The 10,520-nt window shown below is 40.9% G+C and overlaps 1 protein-coding gene across 2 annotated transcripts; it reads left to right on the top strand.

Annotated features, from left to right (window-relative positions):
* The first annotated feature begins 3,378 nt into the window (after positions 1 to 3,378).
* susd3 (sushi domain containing 3) lies at positions 3,379 to 10,345 on the top strand. Of its 2 annotated transcripts, XM_074680592.1 has the most exons (6): positions 3,379 to 3,488; positions 3,586 to 3,975; positions 5,390 to 5,584; positions 7,360 to 7,507; positions 9,370 to 9,537; positions 9,623 to 10,345. In XM_074680592.1, exons 2-6 carry the CDS (start codon positions 3,696 to 3,698, stop codon positions 9,897 to 9,899), a joined length of 1,068 nt encoding a protein of 355 aa, XP_074536693.1. In that variant the 5' UTR covers positions 3,379 to 3,488; positions 3,586 to 3,695; the 3' UTR covers positions 9,900 to 10,345. The 2 variants fall into 2 exon arrangements, with proteins under 2 accessions (XP_074536693.1, XP_074536692.1); XM_074680591.1 differs by having other exon boundaries at positions 3,447 to 3,975.
* The last annotated feature ends 175 nt before the right edge of the window (positions 10,346 to 10,520 follow it).

The following is a 10,520-nucleotide window of genomic DNA, read 5'->3' as shown; positions in this document are numbered from 1 at the left end:
CACCCTCACCCCTCACATCCTCCACCACCACCCTTGCCCCCGGTCTCTCCATAACTGCAGACCAGGGCAGAAGTGAGCTGAGGAAGATCAAGGCGAGGAAGGCCATGGGTCCTGACGGCATCAGCACTAGACTCCTGAAGGACTGTGCAGACCAGCTCTGTCAGGTGCTGCTGCACATCTTCAACCTTGTTTGTGTCTTTAAGGGAAAGACAGAATGTGGGGGTGGAAGCTACCATGTGAAGTTCTCAGAGCTATTGATAGACTAGATTTAAAGATCTTAATATAAACAGACTGTTTCAGGGGCGTGTAAATGCCTAAAAATGGTTTTGTTTAAGGATATTTTCTTTGTTTAGTTTCCAAAATGGAGCTTGTTTTGCAGGTTTTGAATGACTCATCTAACTGTGTTTCAGTGGGCTTTAGAATAAAAAGAACAGAGGGGATGAAAATAATTACCAAGCATGACTGGTGCTGTGCAGCAAAACAACTTGCATCAAAAACCCCACTGCATGTTTGTTTGTATCACAACAGGAACTTACCAAGGACACTTAAGAGAGGACACCTTCAGTGTCCTCCACTCAGACCTGCAGCCATATGTGGCCTGGTTGGAGCGGTGGAGTTGATGGGGCCCTCCTGCTTTACTTAATTACCTGCATGATGGAGTGGTTCCCCCCAGCAGAGCTGCCGTGGCATACTGTGTCAGGGGCAGTGCGGACACACAAAGCTGACCGGTCACACCTGCATCACCTTTCTCTGTTTCACTTGTCAGGTCAGATAGAAATAAAATAGCACAGCCCTGTATTTTTTTCATCACCTCATCATTGAGGATGATGTCATTCTGCAAGCAACTTTTTTTTTTATCCCTTTTTATTGTAGAGGCACTATTGACAGGCCTTTGTTATTGAGCTTTTGGGTTGTTTATTCGATAGTACAGAGTGCTCAGGCCTGGGCAGAGGATTAAGTGGGAGGAACTGAGAGTCCTAACTGTTCAAGCCTTTTACCAAGCCAGACCATATTAACTGTTGCTGTAGCAACAGGAGAGAAAACCTGAACACTTTAGACGGAATATTTTTTCAAAATACCCTAAAACACTCTGTATCTCGTCCTTTGTTTCCCTCCTTCTTGCCCACATTTAAGTGGAATCAAAAAAGTTCTTGGACATTGATATTAAAGAATCAGAAGAGGTAACATTTGGCATTTCACTATTAGGAAAAAAAACCCCACAAAGCTACTGTGAGGAGTTTTAGCTGACACAGAGAAAGGTGTTTACCAGTTAACTGTTAGAGGACAGCAGACAGGAGTATCAGGTGATTCGTATTATTCTGATAAAAAGATAAAGAGGTCAGCTAACTCGTTTATTAGGTAGCTGATTCTATCATCTTGGAGAGGTAGTTCATTCAGTTGGGAAAGGGATATTATATCAGGTAACTTACTAATGTGAAGTAGGTGCCTCACACTGTTAGACAGTTTACTCTGTTTATTTTGTCAGGTGGGTACTTAATATACACCAACTGAAGCTCATTCTGCCAGGTAAGGCAGCTAATCGTGTCAGTTTAGGTAGCTCATACTGTCATGAAAGTTGCTCATTCTGTCAGGTAAGGGATTGAGGTAGCTCATTGTGTCAGATAAAGCAACTACTCTGTCAGGTAGGGTGGTGACTTTTTCAGGTAAGGTAGCTCATTATGTCAGTTAAGACAGTACATTGTGTCAGATAAGGTAGCTCATTCAGTTAGGTAAGGTGGTAGTGCATTCCTTCAGGTAAGGTAGCTCATTCTGTCGAGTAGCTTTTGTGAGATCGTTCGTGTTCTTGAATAGGTTTTTTGTATAGCTGAGTACAACATGTATAACATACGTACATGTTCATATGTATATTTTTTATGTCCAGGAAATGCTTCACACATTCTCCTTTTGTTAAAAAAAATTCAGACCGGTGATTCTGATTTCATCATTACTAATATTGAAACTCCGTTAAACCCTGTGGTAATACAAGCTGGTGTTTCCTGCTTAGCTTTCTTGTGAAACTTTTCTGGGAAACAGAGCTGTTTTAATTATATTCAAATCATCAAGGCCAACATCTAGTATCTTTACCACGAACCATGCCAACCTGTGACACAGAAACAGAAAGGGAAGTGAAAAAGTACACTTAGGAGCAACAGGACTTGAGACAAAGTCAAAAATAAAATTATCTACACAGAACATCAATGAAATGAGGTTTGTGATGCAAAACCACCCCTTATACAACAATCCCCTATCATGAAGTGTCAGTCTGACTCATTTTCCACTGGTGTGGCTCAGACAAACATCCTGTATCCCTTCACATGAGCTGCACTGCCTTTCTAAACCAGCAGTTATTTATTCAAAATTCTCTTTTTGACAATATTTAATGCCTCGTTTGTTCTTGTGTAAACACAAACTGTCTACTTACAAAGCTAGAGGTCTATAAGATCCAGGGGTGACCAGGGGTGATCATGCCACCCTAATGTTCTGATATGTGCTAGTGGCCAACCCAAAATCTTAAACTATGATGAGTCCTGTGTCTAAATGTAGTCAATTCTTAAACTCATATAACTTCTTATTAATTTTAGTTGCAACAAGTGGAAGCAGCAAATTTTAATGCTACTATTTGTTTGTGTTTATTTCATTTTATTTCATTTTACTTGTTTATTACCTCCTCCAAGGAGGTTATGTTTTTGGGAGAGTTTGTTTGCCTGCAAACAACATATCACCATCTGGATCCAGGATTTTTTTAAAGGAGTCTTTATGATTGTGAGATAGGGCCATATGTGTATATAACTCCACGATAAATGGTCAGGTTGCTTTGCAAAAGAAAACAAGACAAGATCACCATAATTTCTGACAGATGTAAAAGTAGGATCCAGATCCTGCCATTCTGGATACTAAGATCCAGAATATGAAATATGTACTGGGTTATCATGATTTTCAACACTGTCAGGTAACAAATTATCGTACAAACCTGCAGCTAACACCAAATCGTAGCAGAGAGTCTGCTGAAAGGGAGTATAACATTTAAGTAGGACTAAAGTGTATGCAATTGTGCTACAGTCACAATATGCTTGGCGGAGATGCTTTTCTATTTTTTTTTTTTTTTTTTTTAAGTTAAAAAAGAAAAAAAATATAAGTATAAAACATGTTTTGGTTACTTTCATGGCAGAAAGCCTTGTTAAAGTCTGATCACGTGATTAAGGAAACTAATAGACATTTTACTTCATGTGCTTGTACAGCCACCCCTGCAAGTCAGTACCAAGTTTTGGCCACCCCACTTAAAGTAGTTTGGCTCCGCTCCTGTTATCAATCAGACACTCTACGTCACTGATCTGTTTTTTTTTTTTTTTTTTTTTTTTGCATGTTTTTCACCCTATTAGAAGTACCACTTCCTTTTAGGATCTAACAGCTGTGTGGAGTCCTGCTCACACGAAGGCTACTTCACTGCTGCTGTGGTTACATCGCCCTGCTCACAGAGCGCAGCTGTGGTATGTCACTCGACCTGACCTGGTGTAATCCACAAAGTCATTGGTGCTTTTGTCGACAAGGTCTCGGCCGACCACTTTATCTCTCTATCCTCTAAAGGGCTCATCCGTCTCTCGCGCCAGAGCAGCCACCACCACAGCGCGCTGTCTGAGGGCTCACCGAAGAAGTAAACGATATGGTGAGAAAAGCATTGTGGGAGGATTCCGTGCATGACAAGCTGCACCCGGAGAGATAGAGGGGCGCACACACACACACACACAACGCACGAGGCTCACTCACGCAGGATTTCAGTTGCCGGAATCCCGACGTGTTGTTTACCCTGTACCGGGCACAGAGGAGCACCGTTGCGCAGTCTTTACGCACATCCAAAGAGCGGACTTGGGGGTAACTTGCCAGTCAGCGTGATGTCAGCGGCTACAGCTTCAATTTCAGATGTGTCCAAGTCAAATTTCATCAACCAAGATGACGGACGTGACCGGAGTGGCACAGGTAGGAAATAATATTGCACCAAAAGGTGCTCGAGTTGTAAACAATGATGTGCCCATGATGTGCAATAGTCCTTTAGGGTCTCACAGTACTTAGTGAGATTGTAGTCTCCCAACAATTGCCTGGGGATTAAGAGGCAGGGTATATAATGTGATGCATCTGCAGATTATGGAGTTATATCAGTGAAAACATCTGAGATGTTTAAAATCTCGTTGCTAAACATACCTTACATCATGCATCGTGAGTTTAAACCAAGTGTAACACGTTATGTACACATTTCATCAACGTGTCATACATCTATTTGGATGCAGCCAAGCACAAGTGAAAAGGGAAGGCAGCTGTTTGTGGTTTAACGTCTGAAACTCCTCTGCAAATGCTGATGCGCAGCTGATCTTCAAGTAGCCACACACTGTAGTAGTACATGCACATAGACATAGGTTATATAAAAGATGCTCCCTGCTTATCCTCAGTGAGATACGTCCTTGAGTTATATAAACTTTGGTATGGTGATCAGATGTGGCTAAAAGCCTCAGGGGAGCAGTGGGTCTAAAAGCAGTGGCTTTCCTGGTGTTTTATAAAAACATTGAGCAGAAGTCTGTGAACTTATTCTTTTAAAAAAAAGACCTCCTTATTCATCTCACTTTCTCTCTGTCATTAAAGCATAAACTTTTAGTGAATGTTGACGCCCCTTGTGGTAATAGAAGTGCATCACATGTTTTTTTACTGGAAGTGCTCAGCCCATATCACATTCTTGGATGTTTCCTCCATCTTATTAGCAACAAAGAGGATCATTGCAAAATCCCTGTTTGTCACAAATCTATTGTTCTCCGTGAAAAATCAGAAGCAGGTGTTTCTCTTCAAACAAGCTGCTCCTGATTCTTCCTCAGCCTGGTCACATGATCAGTCCTGGAGGAAATCACTGGTTTGATATCACTGTGTGTTTATTTGCATTCCTCCAGCTTTTGTCATGATGAACTCTTATGTTGTAGGTTCACAGTGACAGGCTGCTGGCTGACAGTAATAGACCAGCCCTCCTGTAATGTGCTGAGCTCTGTGCTGCTGAGCTGTATGATAACCAGTTGTTTCGCGTGGCTCCAGATGGCCCATGTGTTTCCTCCAGGCTTTGCGTTTAATGATTTATCGCACTTCCTGTTTCGATATTGTAAGAATTTGATGCAGTAGGCTGTAACAGAGAGGTGGTATTTTTGTCATGCAAAGTCATGCAGCTCAGTTAAGAGCTGATAGCAGTGGAATGACTGTCTCATCCCACTCTAAATCTCACTGCTAATTCTGAATGGATAGTATCGTGAAAACAATTGGGAGGTCGTGACGAGCTCATACATGAGATCACGCTTTTGAGGAACCTCATGTGTATCTAACACACAACATATTGAGTGTTTTTATGTTTTTCGTTTAGGTGCCTCCTGGGCTCAGTGTGAACCCAGGTCCTTACCAGCCTTGGGAACCCAGTTAATCATCCAGGGAAATGGCACCAGCGTGGGTACAGTCCTTTCCCTGCGGTGTCCAGCAAAACACAAACTGGTGGGAGGTGAAGTGATGTGTGTGCTGCTCTCCAACAGCACCCAGTGGGTCGGCGAGCTCCACTGCAAGCGTAAGTAAGACCTCCTCTTGGGAGTTCAGTTAAAAACAAATGATACTCTCTTTGTGTTTCTTCATGCACCAAGCTCTTCACACATTATAACCAAAATGTGTGTGTGCAGATTTGATAATTCTGGATTTTTTTTTTTTTGGAGAGGTTGCAGCAGCTGAAAAACCTTCCCCTGAACTATACGTCAGTTCATCATGATAAAGAGATGGAATCTACACTCACCGGCCACTTTTTTAGGGACACCTTGCTAGTACTGGGTTGGACCCCCTTTTACCTTCAGAACTGCCTTAATCCTTTGTGGCATAGATTCAACAAGGTACTGGAACATTCCTCAGAGAGTTTGGTCCATGTTGACATGGTAGCATCAAGCAGTTGCTGCAGATTTGTCGGCTGAACATCCATGATGAGAATCTCCCATTCCACCACATCCCAAAGGTGCTCTATTGGATTGAGATCTGGTGACTGTGGAGGCCATTTGAGTACAGTGAACTCATTGTCATGTTGAAGAAACCAGTCTGAGATTATTCCAGCTTTATGATATGAAGCATTATCCTGCTGAAAGTAGCCATCAGAAGATGGGTACACTGTGGTCATAAAGGGATGGACATGGTCAGCAACAATGCTCAGGTAGGCTGTGGACTTTAAACCATGCTCAGTTGGTACTAAGGGGCCCAAAGTGAGCCAAGAAAATATCCCCCACACCATTACTCCACCAGCAACCTGAACTGTTGATACAAGGCAGGATGGATCCATACTTTCATGTTGTTGATGCGATACTCTGACCCTATGATCCGGATGTCGCCGCAGAATTCAAGACTCATCAGACCAGGCAACATTTTTCCAATCTTCTATTGTCCAATTTTGTTGAGCCTGTAAGAAATGTAGCCTCAGTTTCCTGTTCTGAGCTGACAGGAGGGTCACCCGGTGTGGTCTTCTGCTGCTGTAGCCCATCTGCCTCAAGGTTGGACTTGTTGTGCGTTCAGAGATGCTCTTCTGCAGACCTCGGTTGTAACCAGTGATTATTTGAGTTACTGTTGCCTTTCTATCAGCTCCAACCAGTCTGTCCATTCTCCTCTGACCTCTGGCATCAACAAGGTATTTTAGCCCACAGAACTGCCACTCACTGGATATTTTCGCTTTCTGGGACCATTCTCTGCAAACCCTAGAGATGGTTGTGTGTGAAACTCCCAGTAGATCAGCAGCTTCTGAAATACTCAGACCAGCCCGTGTGGCACCAACAACCATGCCACGTTCAAAGTGTCTTAAATCACCTTTCTTCCTCATTTTGATGCTCGGTTTGAACTGCAGCAGATCAAGTTGCTGACATGTGATTGACTGATAAGAAATTTGCATTAATAAGCAGTTGGACAGGTCTGCCTAATACAGTGGCCGGTGAGCGTATATTAAACATTATGAATTAGACATAATATGGCTATGGCTGATGATGTAGAAAAGAGGGGGTTGTTTGGTTAGGGTTGATGAATTCTTCAAGAGATATAAAAGAGAAAAACTGCTTGGGGAATAAGCAAGTGCTGAAAAGTGCCTAAAAGTCTTCAGGATGATCATCTCATAGTAATTGGGTTGGAAAAAAGAGCAGGATCTTAATTATGTGTCAGGTTCAATCATCTTGAGAGAGAAGAAAAAATGATTTTTTATTTCTTCTGTTACGAAGTAGAAAATGATCTGTTTGGAGTAAAAATAGTAGTGTATTCATGGCAAACTCCTGTCATTAAGAAATAATGATAAAATCTGTCATATTTTTTTCTTCAACCCTGCAGCTCTGTCTCCTTTGGACGACTTTGGTTTTCGTGTGGCTTTACTGGCATCCATTGTCAGCTCAGCCATCATCTTCTTCATGTCTATTATCTTCATCACCTGCTGTTTGCTCGACTGCATCAAGGAGGACAAAAGGGAAAAGCAAGAGAGGTGAGTGATAAGTAGTTATGCTTAAAACTAGTGCCTGGTGGAGATACTTCATAGTAATAGGCTGAAAAAGGTTTTCTTTGTGTGTAAGTGCTTTAAAAGTATTTTTCTTGACACTGTAGTCAAAGGTATGCTGTGAAGTTGTGAATACAACATGATATAGGTTACACTTGGTACACCTAAAGGTCATTTCAGGCGGATTCTTGAAATGCTTGTCCTAGCTGATTGCTTCACATACCCTTGTGTTTCCGTCCCTCATGTATCTTTGTAACAGTGTGACTGCATCAGCAGGGCGTTTCTGTCTGTCGTATACGTCAATGAGTGTGATGCAAGTGTCGAACAAAAACAGGAAGCAACTCAAAGAGAAAAAAACATACATAGAGATTATAAGCATCACAGGGAAACCCTGCATTAAGTAATGCACATGGTTTTAGTGAATCATAATTAATATGTGCAAAAGTGAAAATGCATATGTATGCCTGAACTTACTATGACTGTTTTACTTTAGAAATGTCTTTCATGCTCCTGTAAGGGAACTTTGGTTTGAATTGATTTTAGCGCCCTCCTGTGGCCAGACAGTACATAGCTCTTCCCTGACATTCAAGAGTAGTGTTTTTCGTTTCTAATAAGAACAATCATCCAGATTTCCTCAGACAGTCATTTTTTTCATAGTCCTTGTTTCATAAAATGTAAATAGTTGCTGAATCCAACAACACAGATGCAAATGCAACAACACAGATGCAAGAGCAAAAACCTGAATGCAAAAGCCACAACACAACAGAAGTGCAGCGACAAAAGTTAAGAGGACAGGTATCCTAATGGAAACAGAGAAGTTGTGAAAGTGAGTTAATGATTGTTTTCTTTTTACCTTCCGCTATGATAAATATAGCTTGGTATAGCTGAATTAAAAAATAGAAGTACCATGCTAATACAATGTGAGACCCCTAAAAAGCTTTATTAATCATAGATGAAGTTAAAAAAGGTAATCATTCATTTAATTTTGCAACTTTTCTGTGTCAGTTGGGATAAGTAACCTCTTTTAACTTCCGTTGTGGTTGTACATCCGTTGTGTTGAGGTGTTTACATTTGTTTTGTTGCTTTAGCATTTGTGTTTTTGCTTTTGCAAATTGTCTGACACCCACCAGCCACCATACCACTGGCATTAAATATAACAACAAAACCAATCATTCAAAAATGCCCTTGTGGGTCATATTTAGTTTGGTTAAGTATTGTTTTCAAAACAGGCAGTTTTATCAGAATAAGAATCAAGTTTTATCGCCAAGTCCATTTGCTTTTCAAGGAATTAGTCATGGCGTGTAGGTGCTAAAAATTAAGAAAATAATGAAAGTGCAGATAGAATATAAAAAAGTTAAGATATAAAATATAAAAATGTGCAAATATATCTATAGAAAAAATAATACTAAAATGGAATAAAATAAAAATTAGGAATATTTACAGAAAAACAAAATAATGATAATTATAATGAGAAACAGAGGATACAATCCTCCTGGACTTAAAACAATTATTTGCTGGATTTTGAAAGAGGGAAATGTAAAGTGAAATTGAGAACTTGGAATCCTAAACAAGATTTGCAACACTTGACTTGACTCTAGAAAGACTCTGCACAGTGTTTACTTCAGAACTTTTTGCCATCTTTTGCTGACTACTCGTATTATTTTTTTTGTCGAATAATAGTCCATAGAGCATCTAACCGTGTCCAATGAAGCACGTATCTTGTATTAGAGGTTATACGCTGTGACTTTCTACCGTTAAGGTGGTAGCGTGGAGAACCGAGAGAATTTTTTTTTCTTGTGTTTTTCAAAGTAAAGATTGACCTGCAACGTTTGTACGAACTTTCTTTGAAGGGATCAAGATATGTGCCCGTGGATGGAACAAACCCAACAACCAGAAGACAACAGGTCCCACTACAATCATAATGGCAGGAACAACAACAACAACAACACTCAGGAGAAGATGATTTCTCTGTGGGACACTAGTGATCCAGCTCATTGTGACAGCATTCAGGCCTGCAGGTGAGAAAAGAGGCTGAATCAGGCAAGATCCAGAGAGATCCTGTTAGAGAAAAAGAAAGACTGATTTTTTTTTTTTCCTCCACAGGTATCATCAACAGTACATCTACGGTCCGACAAACACCTGTGGCCCATCTCATCTTGTTTCTGCTCTCCCTGGCTGTGACTATGACCAGCCTCTCTTACCCCAAAACACAGAATATTCACAGATTAACAGGCAGCCACCTCAATATGCCAGACTCCCTCAGGCTTTTTTCCACAGTGGGAGTCAGTATGGGGGACATCAGAGCAGTTTGTCGGGAGTTAAAGAAAACAACACGAGTCATACGAAGAAAGAATTTTCAATCCGGATTATATCTGTGTGAAGACCCAAAGCTCCGTCTTTGAAGACTTTGCTTACAAAGCAAATGTGTGCAAGAGTGACAACAGTATCACTGAAGACTACAGGATGTGATAAAACATTCCTCATCTGCACAGCATGAAGGCTCGCTATGCATTTACAGACCTGACTCAGTGTGTGCCTTCTGTTAACTATAATGGCACACTGCCCCCTGCCTGATGAGGGGTGCCATCGTACTTTCAGGACTTCAGCTTTGTTGGAGGAAACTCCCTGTGACTAAAAGGTCAGAGTACATTCATGCCCTTAATCGAGCTTTACTGACATATATGTAAATGTTTGTTGAAGAGAAGTTTTGAAATATTTTATATCATCGGCAGCTGAGAAAGTTTAATGAAAAAAGTCATCTCAAGGATGGGCAGTCCTAACCTGTGGGGAGACAGAAAAGTTTGTAAATATCATGTGAAATAGAGTTGAATGGAAGAGATCAGAGTGTTGTGAGACACCCTCTGATGCATGAATACCAGTGACTTTGATTGTAATGACTTGCTTACACAAGACATCACAAAGTAATAAATAATGTGTTTCAAAAATGAAGTTGTGCATCGAATAGAATCATTTTGTCTTGTATTATTTTTATTATCACGAC

The sequence above is a fragment of the Halichoeres trimaculatus genome, unplaced genomic scaffold (genome assembly GCF_033239565.1).
Source record: "Halichoeres trimaculatus isolate MK-OKI-2021-1 unplaced genomic scaffold, fHalTri1.1 fHalTri1_scaffold_11, whole genome shotgun sequence".
In the NCBI taxonomy this organism is placed as follows: Eukaryota; Metazoa; Chordata; class Actinopteri; order Labriformes; family Labridae; genus Halichoeres; species Halichoeres trimaculatus.
This window is presented reverse-complemented; position numbering and strand designations above follow the sequence as displayed.